This window comes from Hyaena hyaena, unplaced genomic scaffold, assembly GCF_003009895.1.
Source record: "Hyaena hyaena isolate Hyena2069 unplaced genomic scaffold, ASM300989v1 scaffold_161, whole genome shotgun sequence".
Lineage (NCBI taxonomy): Eukaryota > Metazoa > Chordata > Mammalia > Carnivora > Hyaenidae > Hyaena > Hyaena hyaena.
This window is the reverse complement of record NW_024080792.1, coordinates 439119-459961: the sequence shown is the minus strand read 5'-3', so window position 1 is coordinate 459961 and position 20843 is coordinate 439119. Positions and strand designations below refer to the sequence as shown.

The window sequence follows — 20843 nt, the reverse complement described above, 5'->3', positions numbered from 1 at the left end:
AGGTCCTTCAAACCCATAGATATTATCCTGCACACCTAACCTCTTTTCACAGACTGACTACTTTTTATTTACAGTTGTGTGTTTTGGTTCTTTCTTTCATGGACTGGTCTGCAAGTCAGTGAGACCAACCTATCTTTCAAATTTCTAATCTGACATGAAAAGGTGCATATTTGGGTGATCTGGAGCAAAGGTGAAGTGGGGAAATGCCCTTGATCACAACTCTTCTGAGATGCAGGAGATTCTGCATTTCCTGGACAAGGAATTGATTTGGGATTATCTGCTACTAATAATAGATTATATTGGACTTTAGATAATTTGGAGACTATCATGTTAATGTGCAGTCTATGGAAGACGTATGTTTGAAGGTGAAGTGAATCAAAACGCAACAGACAACTGAGAGCTGTCAGTCTCACAACACTTACTATGCTGTTGAGAAACGGCGCTGTACTCAAATAGCCGTGCAGAATTTTAACAGAAAAAACAGAAATAAGACAGTGGTGGCTAAAGACTCAGAGTGGACAAAAGACGGAAAAGAGCCAAACACTCCTAATTCCTTTGCCCGCTGAGAATTACAGAGAAAATGCTCCTCTTTGTTTTGTTTTTTTTTTGTTTTTTAAGTCATGAGATTTCAGAAAATAACATCTTGTCGCACTTGGGCCTCTGACAATAACCTAAAGAGTATCAGACGATTTAAAAACAGGCCTCTGTACAATAGCCACATTGACAATTTTTTTTCCATTTTCCCTGGTTTGGTGGTTCTCTTTGTCTTTGTTTTCTTCCTCTACCCTTCAGAGGCTTCTTCCATAGTTCACTTATTTCTAGGCAATTCCTTTATTGTTACGGCTTTTCATTCTGAGATGCTATGAAATGTTAATTAAGTAAGTGTCTGTGATCTTATAGTGTGAACTCCCGGATCAATGGATGTCTCAGTCAAAACGACCCTGGCTAATTCTTGACTAATGTTAATCAGGTAAGTTCTGATAAAAAAAACCAGTCGATATCTCCCCAGGTATTCAAACTGTTTGACATTGTGGTTTTAAATATTTCTGGCAATTACACATTTCTTTGTGCGCTCATGTTTTCCTTCTACTCCACCATTTTATAGTTTTTTTTTTTCTAACATAGTTAAGGGAGCTTTTCTCACAAAAATTCAGATGATCAGAAGGAAACGAAACTTTATCCTTACTTTTGTTATTTTCTCCTAGCCACCCTTACTACATTGGTTTAGCCTGACTTTCATTGTTCAGGTTTCCATTAAAGTAACAGAAATGACTGAAGGTCAGCCTTATTCTTAAACAATCTTTTACCGCGATGTTCATGTTAACATATTATATCTGAATAGCCTTGCGTTATTTTGCTATTTCATCTATCTGGCTAAGAATGTCCAAAATTAATGAGAACAACGTAGAAACTTTGGTGCCTGACACACGGCTGTAGTAAATATTCTGGGCAACTCAAGGATTTACTCATCTACGTTAGAGCCATTTGCAAAGTACTCTGATAGGGACAAACCTTCCAGCACGTATTTGCCATTCAACATCTACCAGCTACTCACGGTCACACCTTAAGCTATTACCTGAAATTGGAAAGATAGGTGTTGGAGGTGTGGATATTACTCGAGGGGATGTGCTGTCCTCTAAATAAAAGTGTGCAGTCTGAAAGCATTTCCTGGAAAGAAAAGAAAGCAATTTATGTACTAGCTGCCATAAGACAACTTCTGAGCTGAAAATTGCTTGAAAATTATGACAGAAATCTCCAGAATTAAAACATAAATGGGAATCTGTACTTTACAAAACACAAAGCATTAAAGAATTGTATGGCCTCCAAGTTTATCTCAATTTTACATGTGCCGGATGCATACGAGTGAGTAGATATTGACACGCTGAAAACAGAGATGGCTTTGGAAGTTGTAGCTGGCAGCGAACAGTATTTTGCTGAGATAAGGACACCTCGATGCCCTGGTTACTCTACCATCGCTGCCATATGCCAGTGTGGCCTGCCACCTTGGACTGGACCAGAGTGGAAGGGAAACCAGGTCCAGAGCTGTTTTCACTCCTTAAGTAAGTGACCATACCTTTCTAAGCAGTTCGGCTGCTAGCAAAAGGTAGCTATGACTGTGTAAGTGAAATTCGACAGTGGTGATATTTTGATGGACAAGGAAGGCAGCTTTATACTGAGAGCATGATAATGTAGTAATGACAGAACGAAGTGAGGAAATAATGAGCATATAACCAAAAACAGGCGTGATTTTCTTTCCAACAGATGCTAGCCTTGCTGATGAGGGTTTTGAGAATGAATATATTTGGAATCAACGACAACTATGACCTACAATGTCACCTGAATCTATTTTCATTCAGATAATAAGAGTAACATCTGGTAAGAGCACACCACAAACTATTGAGAAGAGCAAAGAACCAACTGCTGCTTTAAACTAATGCAAACCATACTTAATTAAAAAAATTTAGATAATTAAAACTGCTAATGACACTCTTTGATGTGGGTCATTTAATTTATATGAAATGTTATTCATGAGTGGTTAACTTTAAATAGAAATATCTGTGTGAGTAAAGATGCCAATCTCACTTTCCATTTAAGATTCAAGCTACAAGATACTTACTCTAATGAGCTTTAACATAACATTTGTTCTTATAGGACACACCTCAACATTCCTTCAATAATCAGTTCTTCAGTGGCTTCCCCAGTGGAATTAGAATGATATTCAATTATCTCAGCAAGGGCTACAAGACTCTCTATGACCTGGTCCCCCACCTGCCTCTGGGGTGTCCTCTCCTACATCCCCCACTACTAGGCTCAGGGCCACCTGGCCCTCTATTCCTCCTTCCAAGAGGCCCCATCAGTATCACCTTGGGGCCCTGGCTTTTGATGTTTCTTCTGGCCACCCGCCTCCTTCCCATTGTTTTTGTACTTCCTGTAATGCTCCTTCCCTGACCATGTTAACTAAAAGTACCAGCTCATCCCACCAAGTCACTATTCTTTGCCCTTTTTTCAGCTTTATGGCACTTAGTAACTTTCCGAAATTCTTTACTTAGGTATTTGTCTTACATGTTTTTGGTTGGTGTCCCTCAACAGAATGTGAGCCCTGCAAAGGCAAGGTCTGACATAATGCAGTATTAGGCCTCAGTGCAAAGAATAGCGGTAGGTCCCCCGAATCTTAAAGTTTCCCGCGACCCAAAATATTTGTTCAATGAATTCACTGCTATCAGCAGTATAAAATCATGTAGTTTATTTATAATCTTAATGTCACAAGCAAAAAACCCCAAAAAACCAAAAACAGACAAAAAGCAACAAAGCAACCCAAAAGCAACAATGTGCACACTAAGGACTAGCCCCCTGCTGTGATCGTATAAGCCTTTGACAAGAGGACATGATGAAGGGAACACCAACAATGTCTTCTAGAGAGAACAGGAGGAAGATGAGTGGATGTAGAATCAAATGTCAAGGGGACCCGAGCCAGGTTCACGTCCTGTAAAGGGGAAAGGGTACAGCAAACTATGAACAACGGGAGGGATGCGGGCCGCAAGTCTCATGATAAACTATCCCACTGACCGTCTGCATTTGAGCGCACCTGACGCTCACTGGAGTAGAAGCTAGCAGGGAAGTTGAGTAGCGTGTTTGGACACATTGATATGAAAAACTGGGTTTGCTACTACTTTTAAATCACAGTTAAATCTCTTTGATTCCTCTAAAATGGGGTCACACAAGCTGAGAAAAGGGTTTCTATTTATTTTTCAATGAATTTTAAAGTTGTAAAATGTCTTTTTAAAACTTTTTTTAATAGTTTATTTATTTTGAGACAGAGAGAGACAGAGCGTGAGTGGGGGAGGGACAGAGAGAGAGGGAGACACAGAATCTGAAACAGTCAGCATAGAGCCTGATGCGGGGCTTGAACCCACGATCTGTGAGATCTGACCTGAGCCGAAGTCGGACGCTTAACTGACTGAGCCACCCAGGCACCCCTAAAGTTGTAAAATGTCTTAAGGGACCTGGTGCAGTATCACAGCATATGGGACAGCATCTCTGTCATAAGATCTCCGGTGACAAGGACCTCACTCCTTGACGAGTCATCTTTGGTTGCCAGATATTGCTTTCTCGTTCTAACTGAAAACTCATTCTAAGTACCTCTAAATGGTACCCAAAGAGGAGGCCTTCCCACTCTGTTATGCCTCTTGCTGTCATTTTTTTGGTATCGAGCCAAAAATCTATCTCTCTGTTACTTTGACCTCTTGGCTCTATTTCTGTACCTGGCAGGCTTTTAGCGAATGGTACCTGAGATTTTTCAGTACGTAAACGCTACCTATCTATGGCCTTCACCCCTTCTGACTTTCTTCTTGAAGTTTCTACTCCACTAATGCAAACAAGCTGTAGATCACTAAACATGCCATGTCCTGTCCTCACTATTTCCCCTCCCTGTTTCAAACACGGTTCTCCTGACCAAAGTGCTTCACTCACGAATACGACCTTCCATAAAGGCAGCTCAGTGGTATCTTCTCTGTGAAAAGCCTTTCATTTCTTGGGTGCGTGGGTAGTTCAGTTGTTTAAGTGTATGACTCTTAATTTCCGCCCAGGTCATGATCTCACAGTTCGTGAGACTGAGTCCTGTGTTGCACTCTACGCTGACAGAGATGGCTTGGAAGTCTCTCTCTGCCCCTCCCCTGTGCTCTCTCTCTCTCTCAAAAATAAATGAATCAGCTTAAAACAAAAAAGCCTCTCATTCCTAAGCAGCCTCTAGCGTTCCAGTTTCTCTGTTTTCACGGCACCCAACACCAACTTTCATTCACCCTCACCTTAACAAAGACTCTTTTGAAAAATATGGTTAATTAATCCAAGGATGGCCTTCACTTCCTGAACTCTGTGCTACATGATTTTAAATATATATATTTTTTATTGATTGTTAGTTAGGGTAATTATTTTGCAATATATCTGTTTTGTGCCTATATCTCATTACATTGTTTAAAAGATGGGGTCATGTCTTTTGATTTACGTAAGCCCAACTCTGAATACAGTGCCAAGCATACAATAGGTGTTAAATGTTGAATGATTAGATGGATTTCCAGTAAGTAGCAAGTAAATCCCACCAACCATAAGTTACTCAGCTGCATCCTAGACTTCTTGCTTACCTGTGCTTCAAATGGGATAACTTAAAATCCCAAAATATTTGGGAAGGAGAAGTGAAATATATATAGCTGGAGGCAGGTGGATGGATGGATGGATGGATGGATGGATGGGTAGATAGAGGATGGCTCTGAGAAAATGAGAAGAAGGCAGCACCTCACAGAATAGAAAAAGGTAAGTTAAAACTTATTGGTATTCGGGTTTAACATGTTAAATATTCATTGTAGGATCTGGGTAAATAACAACTCTACTCTTTTTAGCTGTGTAAACAAATATTTGTTGGTTTAAGCAAATAAGTGGTCCACTAGTGTCACCTGCATGACAAAAGAACGTTATAAAATCATACCAAAAAACCTGTAAGTGGGAAAAATCAAAACTAAAATAGTGTAGGATAAAGTCTGGAAGAAGGTCATATGAATATTTGGTCTATTTTGTAGTTCAGTTTTGCCTAGGATGTGTCATTCAACTTAAGAGGCAGCATGGTCCTGGGAGCCTCCATTCTGGGTGGGTGGCTACCCTGAGTGACTCACAAATTTAAGAGCAGGAGAGAATTCATATTCCTCTTCCTCCCTTTCCCCAAAGCCAAAATAACTGTCTATGGAAAGTTCTTTTCTATACTATTTTTGATGGAGTGCTGTTTCATTGATTACGCCTTTGGTATTTTTTAGATTCCAACTCTTAGAAAAGCTCTCAAAAATTTGCCCGTTGTCATCTTTAAAAAGAACTTTTTGAACATCTTCCTTATTGAAGTCATTTTGCATCTTAGAAACTTACGATTTGGCTCATGTAAATTCTACCTTAAAACATCTGGAAAATAATTTCAGGGCATATTATTTAATGTATGACAAGATTCAATATCTATAGTCCATCTGTTCTGTATAAGCAGTGAATGTCTTCACGTCTATGTGCTAAGTGTTGATAACTATGTCTCTTGCTAATTATCACTCAGCCATAATGAAAAAAGTGATGACTGTTTTAAACTTGTAGACATAGGTCCTATCAATCAATGTTAACCTGATTATTTGATTTACACCTTTTCATCGCAGTATTTGGAATTAAAACCTAGAAATGTATAATTATAATTCCATTTTTTGGATCCTTATACAAATATAAACCCATATTTATTCACTATGCTGCATTCATCGCAGAAACACTAAAGAAGGTCTAACTGCAATCTTTAAGATGATCTAGTGAAACCTTCCCCAAAATGGCAGAGAGAAGAAAACCAGTTCCTGGGTGGATAAGTGACATGCCCAAGACCACGTAACAAATGCCAGGCATAAATGGGGAAGGGACCCAGATTTTATCATCTCTAATTTGTTCTGTCTTCTTTCTACAGCATGCTTTCTCTCAAGGTTTACATAAAACCTCGGAGACCACTTTGAATTGGGTAAAGAGACCAAAAAAAAGACTTATTACACCACTTTACAATAATTTTTTATCCTAAGAAATTAGGTTAGAAAACATTTAAATATACCAGCTTAGAAAAACTCATAACGACCCTGTTACGGTGAGGTCTTTTGTTAGTATGCCATTCTATTTCAACCCATTCCACAGGCCCGTGCTTTCCACAAAGGTCTAAAATGTTTCCATACTGGTAAGTGAAATCATATTGTTTACAAATGGGTCTACATTAAAATTTGAATATACTCACAAAAACCCTGAAGAAGGCACTATCACTGTCATTTTGTGTTCCAGCAACTAATACCCCTAAGTGTATTCCTGATCTACAAAGTTACATTTTGAAGTGAATTAATCTCAAATGGATGTGAGAAGGAAAGAGGTATTAAGTTTTGAAATGGGTTAAGTAAAAGAGTGACAGATTTTATCAGAACATTTGACAGATATAAAATACACACATAAAATCAGCAGAGTGCTCATTTTTTAAGCTAATGCACTCTGTAGTCAAGGTACTTAAAGTGTTATTTGTGAGGAAAAGAGAAGTATCTTGCTGGTGAAGGTCAAATTAATATTTTTCAACTAGTAATTTTATCTTTTTTCTCCACAAAATACAGATGAGATAATCCATTACTAACAGAAAATAAAAACCATTCCAGATTTTAATTTTCTATGAAATATCAAAACAGTAACTAAGACCCTTTCAAATCTGCAAAAAATAAACTTGAAATACTAAGTAACAGATTAAAACTCTCATTCTCATTTCAATCTTATAACTGTAAACCATCTGACATTTTTATTGGAAATTTATTCTAACACTGTTTACTATGAAGTAAAATTTGGGCTTATTTTCCATTTTACTTAAAACAGTTTTAATTCTAATTCCAATTAACTTCAAAAATTGGTTTGCCAGGGAAAATCAGATTAAATATAAGCCCGTAATCTGAACAAGCACATCAAGGTTGATAAAAAGTTTGGCCAACAAACCGGGTGGGGAGTAGAGGGAAAAGCACTATGAATTCTTGTTGAGCAAACATGTATAAATTATGTACTGTGTTCACGGTGCTCTGCTGAGCATGGAGTCCTCTGCAGAGAAAGAGAGTCGTTGGCAATTACAGGAATCAGTGAAGAGAGCAGCTTTGTTCGCATCACCTTATGGACAAAACAGACTACCAACTCACGTATAACAAAAGCCAGATCTGTTTTCTTCTCTGTAAAGGTTGTCAGATATGAAATACAGTTGGTCGTGAAAACATTCTACCTTAGTCAAGCCATGTCCATCGACACACAACTACCTCACCTGCCTGAGGCCTCACTGTCTCAGACATGCCCTTCTGCTTCCCCTTCCTTCCGCCTGCTCTGGCCCTGCCTGGGATGCCGTTGCCTTTATTTCCACTTTCTGGACACTAGCCAGTGCAAGCCCTTCACGGTACATGTACTCTGCTCCTCCTGGCCTTTCAAGATTCCTTGTTCTCAGGCCACTCCTAGCATTCGTGATTTCAGCTGTCATGTGTTTACTTTGTATAGTAGGTTATACATTTTTCATGGAAAATTCTCAATACACATAGATTTCTCAAGGATAGTGACTCTCATTCATTCATCCATCCATCCGTTTTTGATATTTTCCATAGTAGTCCACATAGTATGAGGCACAGGAGAAATAGTCCTTAAGCATGGCAAATATTTTTTGAGTAAACTAAGAGAATATATTTTAGGACAACAAAGAGTGATCATATGAACTTACAGAGAGACACTGCTAAACAAAAAGGAATTAATTATAGATCTTCTGCACAAACTTCCCTTTTAAAATGAAGGAATACATTACAATGCTATGATCCCTTATATCATCATAAAGTTTTTGTTTTCCAAGACACAATTATAATAGTTAAACTGACTTACATTGTTTCTCCAGTAAACTTCCTAATTTGCAGTGTGTTCTGATTGCCATGGGATGGAAAGTTTCTGTGAGTGCAACTGTCTTTGTCCTTTAGAAGTTTTAATAGGATATTGGGGAGCCTGGGTGGTTCAGTCAGTTAGGTGTCAGACTCTTGATTAGGGCTCAGGTCATGATCTCACGTTCCTGAGATGGGGTCCTGTGTCAGGATGGGGTCTGTACCATTGGTGCAGAGCCTACTTGGGATTCTCTCTCTCCCTCTCTCTCTCTCCCTCCCTCTCTCTCGAAATAAACATTAAAATCAATCAATCAATCAATCAATCAAAGGTTTAATAGGACATTGATGACAGCAAAGCTATATCTCATCCTCAAGGCAAACTGTAATTAGTTTTAAAATCCCACGCATCTTAATATAGTCAACTTTATTTTCTAATTATATTAATATTTTAATTACTTGATTTTTACTCTTGTGTATCGGCTATCCATTTTTCCTATTAGCATGCAGTTGACATGCATCTTGTACAAAATCCACATTTATAAACAGCCATGTTTATACTGTATCAAAAACTATATTTTTCTAAATAACAACTTTTGAAAGTGTAACAGCTGGAGCATTTAAGCTGAGAAGCTTAGATTTACGTTAGGTGCTATGATAACGTTTGAAGGTTAATTAGATTACTATGAAAGTACAACTGTCAAAATACTGTATTAAATATTAACTGAAGCCAGGTTCCTCCATTTTACCCTTTAATTGTTTTGTTGGAGTATGAAAAACAATCAAGTCTTGTATTATTATGTCTTTGGATTTACAAATTCACAGAATTCATCATTACCTGGGTAAATTAACGGTAGCTCTCAAAGAAAAAGAATTTTGAAGAACTCAGGTAAAAAAAACCAAACATAGGCAAAATCTGAGCTTTATGAAATACATGTCTAAAACAAGCATTCAACTTACCTCCAGTAGATGAGAATACCCACAAGAACCACTAGACAGATAAAAGTCAGGGCTGACACGATCACGAGGGGTATAACTGCCTTCTTCTCGGATTCCAACCCCTCAGCTAGACCAATACGAGATTCATGGCTACTATTACTGGCCTCTGTAGTCAGAGAAAATTGAGAGAGTTGATATTTAAGCTTAAGGAAAAGGCACAACATTTTTCAACCGAGTTATTTGCAACCTTCATCGCTGTTATTTTCCTTTAAAATTTCAAATCTATGATATAAAGAATGTCTGATTATAAGCCAATTTAAGTAAAACAAAGCTTAAGAAGTAAAGCTGAAGAACTAGGATATTCCAACAGAGATCAGCACCTAGGGATGGGTGCTGTTGCAGGAAATGGGCGTAACAATGCCTTGAAAAGCTCTTTAAAAGGGAAATAGAAGTATTTAAGTAAGAAAATAAAAGAAGTATTAAAATAAGTTTTTAAATAAAATAGCCAGGAAAAACAATGCTACTTACTGCACCATATATAATCTTGATTTTCCAAATTTAATCTTAATACAAGGTTTCTAATCCTGTAATTAAATAAATAGCTAGAAGCAATTAATAATTTCATAAAGAGAGAATCTTAGGATAACCCTTCTTACATTAGGATAACCTTTCACCCAGAAAACTATTTAACCTGTAAATGTAGGTTGCTTTTGAAGGGTTACTTTGAATGCCTTTCTTATCAACTATTTTTCTCTATCAAAATGAAAATACGGGGTGCATGGGGAGCTCGGCCGGTTAATCATACGACTCTCGGTTTTGACTCAGGTTCACATGAGTTCAAGCCCTGCATCAGGCTCTGTACTGACCGTGTGGAGCCTGCTTGGGATTCTCTCTCTCCCTCTCTCTCTTCCCCTCCCGTGCTTCCACACACACACTCACTCTCTCAAAATAGATAAATACACTTAAAAAAAAAAAAAGTAAAAATAGCGTTGCATGTGAACTGAAAAAGTACAGAGGTCGAAGAAATTATTTTCAAATATGTAAGTCTAAATTATGGAAACGTTTAAATTCTGTTTTGGGTTAATGTCAAAAGACATCAAATGACTATATTTGTGACCACTTGGGTGCACTATTATTCTAGCACTTTCAAAATCATTGTAACTGGAACTAACCCTCCAAGTTGTTCAAAAGAGTCTCAGAAGTGCAGGATATCAGTGGCCAATCACAATGCTTCCCTTCTACGCTGAGGTGTGTGCAGGGGGGAACCCAGACAAGGGCGCACCAGGGCTGCTCTGCCATGGTGACATGCTGACACTGTTGCAAAGTGAAAGCCCTCATGGTGTCTGCCTGCCGAAGTTCTGGAAGAACTTTCTAAGCAGAACATGGAAGTTCCCCAAGAGTCTACAATGCTTTCTACATACCCGGCACATTAGGTTCTTTTATACCAAGTGTCTTACTCTAGTGATAAACGGAACAAAAGGAATTGATTTAATTTAAAGATTTACAAATAAATTTGAGAGTAACAAATTCATGAACACAGCACTGAGGCTAATGGCAGAGAACTTAAGATTTAAAACAGTAGCTTCTGAAAGATGATACAGAAAGGGTCAAGAATTTAATCTATTCACATAAGAAATGTATCAATGGAAAAGCGAGACCCATATTTCCCTAGGCATTTGTTCTTACAATTCTGGATGCATTTGCCTGAAAAGGGTGGAATGTAAAGGTATGACTAAAAATCACAAAACTGAATAAAAAGTGGAAATATTGTAAATCCATCGATTTCTGAGCTGTAGTTAGTAGACTTATGAGAGAAGTCCAAGCTTCAGTTTCTACTGTTACTCATTGCTCCGGTAATTACACATGCAATGAGGCTCATCTTGAAGCCTAAATAATCTGTTGGTGAATGCACTGAGTTTCCATATAAAATTTAGGAAAGCGTCTTGTTTTAATACATAATTGTCTTCACATTTTTTCTATTATAACTATTATTATCTAACTGGAAATTTTGTGGCTAAACAATGAAATAATTCACTTAGAAAAGTCCCTGGTACCTAGAAATTACAAATGGTAGTTAATATCATTATCTACATTAGTCAATCTTGAAATGTGGTTCCCGGAATATTGGCAATGGCATCACCTGGAATTTGTTAGAAATGGAAATTTTGGGCCCCATGCCAACCATCACAAATTTGCGGAATCAGAAACTCTGTGGACAAGGCCCAGCAATCTGTATTTTAACAAATCTTCCAGGTGATTTTGATCCACATTAAAGTTTGAGAACCAATAACGTACATTAATTTATACACAAAGTGAGCTTATCTATTTACACAGGTCTTCAATGACCACAAATATGTATAGAAATTTGTATATAGGTGTGTAAGTATATATATTTATAAGTATGTAGTTACATGCAAATCTTGTTTATGTATATGTATCTGCATACATATATATGTCTGATCATATATGTGATATATACGTAAGATACATAACACATAAAGTAGGTAACTAATTACCATATATATCACACACTATATACATACACACACACATATATAATCTTGAACTTATGACTTTACTCGTAAGTTCTCTGGGAGGTCTGATTTTAAAATAAACCCTTTCATTGAGGAGTTAAAGTGATAAATCCAGGCTAATTACATATTATGAAATCTAGGTATTTTATACTGGATGAGGTACCACATGAAATTGTGGTTCCATCAGTAGAGTATGCAACTCTTGATCTCAGGGTCATGAGTTTGAGCCCCAAGTTGGGTGTAGAGATTACTTTAAAAAATAAAGAATAAAATATACCCCCAAGACAAAAAGAATATATTTATAAAAAAAAATAAAGTACAGACAATAAACTGGTAGCTTTTACATACTGTAACGAGGAGCTAGTTGTATCAATTTTTAGATTCATTAGTTGGGACTAAAATAATCTGTTTTGACGAGGTTCAGTAGTGTATGCGAGCTACCTAAATAAGACGAGAATCTACTTGATTAGCAAACGAAGATAAGATGAATACCTTAAAATACATTTTTAGAATAAAACAGTATAATTTTGCTATTACAAATAAAGCATTATATATATTTTATTGTCCTCAATCATGAATACATAGTCTCTAAGAGACAAACACCAATAACACATGTTTCCACTCTCAGTGTTGTGCTAACTCTCTCTGTGACCTGGACAACATAATTTAGTTTCCAGTTTATGCATTTATGCATTTGCATTATCCAGTTTATGCAGTTTATGCATTTGCAAATTGCAGATACTAATATTGGCCTTATCTATATTGTTTTAGGGAACATGTCTCATAAAACGCTCTACATTCTAGAAGTACCTAATAAAATAGTAAGTTTCAGAATTAGTCTGTATGCATTTGATAAAGAGGCATATTCAGTTATTTTATAAGACCGAGTATATGTGATTTTTTACAGATGCAGTTTTTAAAATAGGCAAGAATTTTTCCCTAATCTTGTTTGATCTCACTTACTCCATTATTTGTGTTACCTGATGATACTGGAAGTTATATTCCTACTGTTTTGTCCTCATCAGTGGGAGAACATACACTAAATAATTATTCAAATTAGTGCATTGAAAAGAAATTGCTAAGTTTCGGTCAATGATTCTGGGTTTGGCATTTTGCAATATATATATAGTCTCTCCCTAACAGCATAATGTAGCAAGAACATATTGATGATGTCACTACTTAGTAACATCAAATAAAAAGGATGAACTCCTGATATGTCTTTAAAGTAAACCTAATAAAAATTTTAAAAAATACTATAATTGAAGCCACATAACAATTCATATATATAGCAACACTAATGAATATGGTGACCTATGGATTCATTATTCATTTTCACATATTAGAGTGTAAGTGTTTACACTGGAATGCAATGTTAAATAGGTATCAAGTCAGAATGTAGAAAAACTTCTCTATCAAAATGCACAAACCTTTAATTGCTGCTGCACTGAAGGAAAAATATACAACTAATTCAAGAGATGGAAATGACAAAGAGAAAAAAAATATCCTAATGAGACTGGTATCTATGCTCTGGCTTATAAATATCCACTTTTATGCAGGAAGATTGCAAGATGCTACCTTGATCTATCTGTTGACTCACTACATTAAGATTTAAATGTTTTTGTTGTTAATTTAAAAAATGCCTTAAAGTTTAATGAAAGCAAATTACAAAATTCTTATGATCAAGTCAATTAATTACCTAGTATTTCATATGCTTACTGGTATTGAATTTCCCTTTTTCTCCCCACTGGCATTTAAGGTAAACATCTGTATTATATATGTTGCAAGTAATCTGCTCTAAGAAACATCTGGCCAATCAACTAATTTGCATAAAATACATTAACAAATGAAATGCGTTTCTACAGAAAATGGTCTATTGTTTTACATCTTGTCATACAATACCTATACATACTATGCATATTAATGACCATTATTTAACTTCTTAGAAAGGGCTGTATAACCGCAAGTACAAAGTAGAATGCATCTTGTTAGTTCACACTGCCCTCTTTAGGCAACATTACGGTAATCAAACAAAGACAATTTTTAAAAATCAAAGCCATCTGTAAAGAACATCTTACCATTAACTCTCAAAACTCAGAAACAGAACTTTTTTTAAAGTTCCGCAGGCAGATGTGGATGTGAAAATGACCACAAATTTTCCATCGGGTGGGTCAGAGAGGTGTTTACATCATATTACGATCAGAGTTTAATAATTCATTTTATAATGCAATGAAATTAGTTTACAAGTTATTTTAGAACATAAGTGAATATAGAAATTAAAACTGTCTAAAAACAGCACACTCCAATCTATCATCTAAAAGGCAGTATACTAAAAACGCATTATGCACATTTCAGTGCTCCCGCGTGTAACTGGCATCTCGTAGAATATGAAAAGTTGACAATAAATAAAAACCACTGTATCCATCCACTAACCAAAATATGTCAAATATTCATTTGAAATAATGAGTAAAATCATACTTTAAAAACTGTAAATGGATTTGTTGAATGTCTTAAGAAATAGAATGATGTGCCACTTTACCGAATTTCTCTTTTCACGATTTTTCTATTTTTTGAGGAAGGAAACCACCACACCTCAGTCTATCTCTTGGATCCATAACTAACCTGCCTCTGAGATGTTGAACACTTCTGAGTGCCTGCTAGTGATAGTCGGGGTTGAGGACTGTGGGGGTCCAGGAGGTATTTCTGAGTCGTCTGCTTCCAGGACCCCATCAACATCTCTTTCATTAACGTCTGGAAAACTGAAATCTGTGGAAGTCTCGTTATCATTAAGGTTATCTGAGACAGCTTGCCCTGATCCACTCTCTTCATCCCCTGCAACAAGTACCCATGCTTCAGATTCTGGGGTGAAAGGAAGCAGGGCATTGCCAGTCTGAATGTCATTTTCCTGTTTTCCGCCACTGGGGTTTGGGGGTAGCTCATTTGTTGGTGGTGATTTACCAGGACTTCCGTCCATATCGGTCTGACTGTCTGGTATTACACCTGTGACTTTATTTTCTTCTTCAGAGTTTTCAGAGAGTGAATATGAGGTTGGATTAGTCTGATCCACAAGATTGCTGTCTTGGGTGTCTGAATCATTCATTACCTTTTCCTCAGATTCTCTATAGGAGGAGCATGCCATACACTTATTTATGGATAAGCCATCTCGATCTCTGTCATCATACTCATCATCATAATCATCAAGATCACCATCATCACCACCACCCACTAAATCACCATCAGATCTGGCACTTTGAATGAGCGTGGAAGTTGTTTTGGAAGGAAACAGCAACTTGGTTTTGGCTACTGAACCATCTTTGTTGGGAGAAACAGCTGTAACGGAAACATACACATTTCCTAGAGGAACAGACTGATCAGCAGTTACAAGTGTGTCAGAAACTGCTGGAATAGCAGCAAATACCGCGTCAGTGAGAGACCCCTTGGTGGAGGTGTAAACTTCATCAGAATATAGAAGCTTATCGGTAAGTGTATTTGGAACATCGATCGATAAAACAGGAGTAGCAAATGCATGCCTTCCTTTCGGGGGAAAGGTGTGGCTAATCTCCAAATTGGTAGTTTGGAACAACTCGTCATTACTGTACAATGAAGGCACCACTCGCTGGGCACTTTCGCTTTTAAGCAAAACTGGTTCAGAATATTTGTCACTCGCGTAAGAAATGGTTAAACCTTGAGGTGAAGCAGCATGCACATTAGAAGTAGGCGATACATCAACAACTGGTACAGATGGAGAGTGCAGCATGTTTTCCCTTGAAGCAGAATTTGAGGCCATGAGATGCAATACCGTAGAACTAATTTGCTCAACCTTGGGGGTTTCAACCAATAGTGGATCACTAGGCACAGGTGGAAGAGCAGTTTTAAGCAATGTGTCAACATCAGAAGCCTGAAAGGAAGGTTGCAGCAATACTTCAGTATTAAAAGAAGCGGAGGGCTCATAAAATAAGAGCTGAGTCGAAGGAGGTAACATTTCACTAGAAGCGGGGTCAGAGGAGGCTGGCTCTGAGCTGGCACTAAGCATGGGTTTAAGCGAAGTGTCACCAAATGCTTGAGATACAGAATGTACGGGCTGAACTGAAAAGTTATTCTCTGGCTCTTGACTAATCTCCTGATCAAAAACCTTAGTGGCGATCTGAGCAAGAGACCCTGGAAGTATGCCCTTTGTGCTAGAAAAGGAAACGGGGGATTCTTGTAAAGACGTGCTCGACTTATTTATATCATCATACAGGCCGGGCATGACTGTGCTTTCAGAATGGTAAACCATCTCACTGAAAGAGGAAATCTGCAGTTCAGTCTCATTTCCATAGATTATGTCACTTTTAGAAAGCGGTTTATTATCATCACCAAACACAGATGTTGCATATGTAAATTCAGCTATAGAAACAGGTGAAGACATGTTAAGGGCTGTCAGACCATCTGTGTCAGGTAAAGGAAATTCACTATCAGAGGAGGCTCCAGACCACTCCCCATCCCCAGAGAGGCCATGAGGCGGCAGCAGCAATGACGCCGTTGGGGTTATGAACGAAGACTTAGGCACCGGAATGTGGCTAGGGCTGCTAAATAAGGAAGGCTGATGCGATACACCAACAGAACCATGCACAGGTATTGCGGAACTGTAAGGAACAGTGAAGAAGTGTTGGGAGCCCTCATTATTAGATAAGGCATAGGAAGGTTCAAGCCCTGAAGAACGTGCATGCATCATGGCATCACTGCTGGGCGGTTCAACTTGAGAAAACATAAGCGTTTTATAAAGGACACCAGATTCACTACCACCAAATCCCAGTGTCTCTGAAGCAGCACGCGTAGTGGTCTGATGCGACATCACATCAGAATACTGAGCAAGGCTGGGCTCTAACAGCACATCACCCCCAGCCACTGGCAGAGAAGCATGCAGGGACAGCTTATCACTCTCAACAGCTGAAGTAACTTGTGGAAGGATTTGAGAAACTGTATACAGATGGTGAAACAATTCACTACTGAAGGAAGCAGAGGAAAATGGAAGCAAAGGTGCACCATCATAGGAAGACAAGATGGATTCAAATGACACATCGACACCGGGAAATACAGGCGTAGCATGCAAGGCCGAATCACTACTTGAAGCAGCAGGGGTAGTGTTGAGGATCTGATTGTCAAGCAACAAAGGGGTGACTAGAGGAAAGACTTCACTACTGTAGAAAGTTTGAAGAGGTGTCTCACCATTGTATACTGGTTGAGTTGTCTGCGAGTATACCACGTTGACAGTGGGGACCGAATCCTGTTGTCCGGAGGATGGAGTAAAAGCATGAGGTGTTACCTCAGTCGGGAAGTAGGCAAAGGTAGAATAAGGTGGCATCCCCATATCTGTGACTGGGGGAGCCTGTGATACCAGTGGGCCTGGAGATGAGGACTCAGCTGTCTTCTCAGCTTCATCAATATGCATCTCGGAGTAATTAGTCTGAAGGAAGCTCTCTCTACCTGATCCAGCATCGGGCTGTGCTATCACATGGGGAGTGCTAGCAAACCACACATTTCCATCAATGGAAGGATCCTTTAGAGATTCTTCCGAACCTGATGAGGCTGAATCTTCTGAAGCATTTCTTGCAGATTCTGGTAGAAGGACATCGTATGTGATTGTCTCTGGGTTTTCTGAAGAAAACACAAACCCACGGGATGTGTTCTCAGAGATGAGGGGCATAGCAGAAGTTGCTGGACTGGAGCCTGAAGAATCGTCAGCTCCCGTATCGAGCTTGAAACTTGTCAATAAATTCTCTTCCTCGCTGATATCAGTAGATACCTCTTGAGACTCCGTTATAGAAACTGTATTTGAAGATTCTACAGTCCGGGTCAAGTTCATCTGCCGAAATCTGAGAATAGTTTTAGAGCTGTCACTTAAAGAGGCTGAAGTGCCTTCCAGGGTGTGAGGTGGCATTTTAGTTACAGTCTGTGAAGTCAAAGAAAAATGTTTTGGGGGGGCTAATTCAGTGACTGGTTGGGAAGTGGAATCTAAAGATGTGTTGGGAATATCACCCTTCCCAGAGAAGTCGCCTCCTCGTGTTGGGGACCGGTTGGTCTTGGCCTCATTGTACTTAGTCCCTACACGATTGTAGTTTGTTGTCGTAGGAATTCGGGGTTCCTTTCTCCTTATTTGGTTTGTGGCACCGTCTCTTCCAAGATTCACAATAGTGTCTTCTTCAACGTCTCTTCCCTCTTCTTCCTCCTTTAAAAAGCAAACAAGAGATAATGAAACATAAAGAAATAAGAAAAATAAATCCTTAATAATATCTTATGTTGCTGTTAATCTTCACTTGTGGGATCTTGGGAACTTCTCATAAAGCACCATCTCACAGAGGCCATGTCTCTATCCTATAACCTTTATCATCCACCTTCTAGGGACACTAATTAAACTTAATGAAAACACTCTATTTATGGCTGCCTTTATTCTAAGGCTGTGGAAGTAATTAAATTAGCAGATACCACAGCTTGGAAAGAAAGGCATATTATAATGTGTTTATTGACCATGTTATTTAACATTGTGTTTATTTTGTTTTATGTTTCTCTGTTCAGTTCATCTGCCAACAAGCTAAAGAGCAATTAGCTTCTTATAATAGGAAATAAAACAATTTATTTTAAAGGTCTAATTAGTTGCATATTCAGAATATTTCATTGTATATATTTAGAGTAAATCACAATTTTTAAGCCATCATAAGAGAAAGATTTAGGACTAGAAGAAGTTTAGATTTTTAATTTTGTTTGAAATATTTTCCACTCAAGGCACATGCAGACATTCTAAAGACAGATTGTCAAAGTACGCTTCTAGTACTAGTTATTTAATTTTGTATTTTCCTTACAAACACCATTCAGGTGACCCAGTCTTTCTTGAACACTTAGTCACTGAAATGGCCCAGGAGCGTTCTGAATAGAGGTCAATCAAGACCCATGGTTGGGGCACCTGGGTGGCTCAGTAGTTAAGCGTCTGATTTCAGCTCAAGTCACAATCTCATGGTTTATGAGTTTAAACCCCACGTTGGGGTCTGTGCTGACAGCTCAGAGCCTGCTTCAAATTCTGTGTCTCCTCTCTCTGTCCCTCCCCCACTCATGCTCTGCCTCTGTCTCTCTCAAAAATAAATAAAAATTTTAAAAAAAGAGCTATGCTTTCTGTTTTTTTTTTTAACTCTGCATTTTATAATATGTCTAATCATATGCTTAGAAAACTAAATTGCCAGAGCTATCAAGACACGGTATTTTTAGTTCACACAGAATATGATTCTGTCAGTTTGCTAGCATTATCATTTATTAGATCTTTTACTTTTTTATTTTTATTTATTTTTAAAATGTTTTAATGTTTATTTTGAGGAGAGAAAGAGAGACAGAGACAGAGACAGAGCGTGAGTATGGGAGGGGCAGAGAGAGGGAGACACAGAATCTGAAACAGGCTCCATGCTCTGAGCTGTCCACACAGAACTGCATGCAGGGCTCGAACTTAGGAACCGGGAGATCACGAACTGAGCCACAGGCAGACACGTAACTGAGCCACCCCTCATTTATTAGATCTTTTAAAGTCACGTCCCTAAAAAGAAAAGTGACCATGTACAAATTAGTAGGAAATTCACCAATATCAGTAGAAAGAATCTAAATCTTAAACCATGTCCAGATCTCTCTCTCTCGCCCTCTCTCTCTGCCCCTTCTCCACTTGTGCTCGCTCTCTCTCTCTCAAAATAAATAAACTGAAAAAAAACCCCAAGAAACAAGCCATGCTCAGATAATTCTCAGAATGTAATGAAAATAATGCACCATTCACCAAGCCCACCTAACCAAACCTTGTTGGTCTCTAGAAGGCATGTGACCAAATGTGACCTCTCAAGAACAGATCACTCCTGCTCTATGATTACTTTGTACGTATGTGAAAGCACAGATATTTAAAAGTATCCTCCTTCTTATCATTTCTTCTGAAGTTACTGTGACTCTTCCTTCCACTACGGTTTTGGTTTGTGTCTCACCTGGTATCCTTCACAGCTTCCGTTTAAAAATTTCTTACTGTAAAGGCCATGATCATGCTATAGATACTTTGTCCTTCAAAGTAATGCATTTTTATTTAAGGGCAATCTGAGAAACAGCCCCTAAGACTATTCACTTCCACATTCAGTTTTAAAAACCATTACAGATACATTCCAAGTTTTTGCCAACTTCCATCATTCATTCCTGCGTGGATCAGTGGTAGTGGATAGTGTTATGGGCTAAGTGTTTGTGCCCTCCCCCACCCCACAATTCATATATTGAAATCCTACTCCTTGAAGTGATAATATTAAGAAGTGGGGACCTGAGGAGGTATCTGGGATTCGATGAGGTCATAAGCACAGAGCCTTCATGAATGGGATTGGTGCCTTTATAGGAAGAGTCATGAAAGAGCTTGCTTCTTCTGCTCTGCTCTCTGCCATGTGAAGGTACAATGAGAAGCTGGCAGTCTGTAACCCAGGGATCATTTCTAGTATACACCTATCCACGTGCACATGCACATGGGCGTGCGCGCACACACGCACACACAAATACCCTTGGCAGAATTGTGTGAACTCTTTGAAAAGGTGGACTGCTAACTTTGGAAAATAATCCTTTGCAAGAGAGAACTGCCGTAAGATATATAAACTAAGGAGATAATTATACATGTAAAAACAACCTAATTACTACTTATTGCCAGATAAGAGCATTAGTTATCACACTCTATGATCTCATACACACATATGTACATATGCATACATTACTACATTAAGAATAATGTCTGGATTTATTGACCTCCACCGCAGCAACTTCTTACTTGACACATCCCCAAAAGCAAGGGAATCAAGAGCAAAAATAAACTGTTGGGACCTCATCAAGATTAAAAGCTTCTGCACAGCCAAGGAAACAACCCAGAAAATTAATAGGCAACCAACGGAATGGGAAAAGATAGTTGCAAATGACATATCAG

At 38.3% G+C, this 20843-nt stretch overlaps 1 protein-coding gene across 1 annotated transcript in view; it reads right to left on the bottom strand.

Annotated features, from left to right (window-relative positions):
* Window positions 1–20843, bottom strand: part of PTPRZ1 (protein tyrosine phosphatase receptor type Z1) — a 188667-nt gene that overhangs the window by 30963 nt on the left and 136861 nt on the right. Inside the window, exons 12-14 of the mRNA XM_039239659.1 lie at window positions 14513–18098; window positions 9381–9525; window positions 1577–1668 (exon numbers count right to left, since the gene is read on the bottom strand). Coding sequence (XP_039095590.1) covers window positions 1577–1668; window positions 9381–9525; window positions 14513–18098 — 3823 coding nt within the window. The remainder of the gene's footprint in view (window positions 1–1576; window positions 1669–9380; window positions 9526–14512; window positions 18099–20843) is intronic.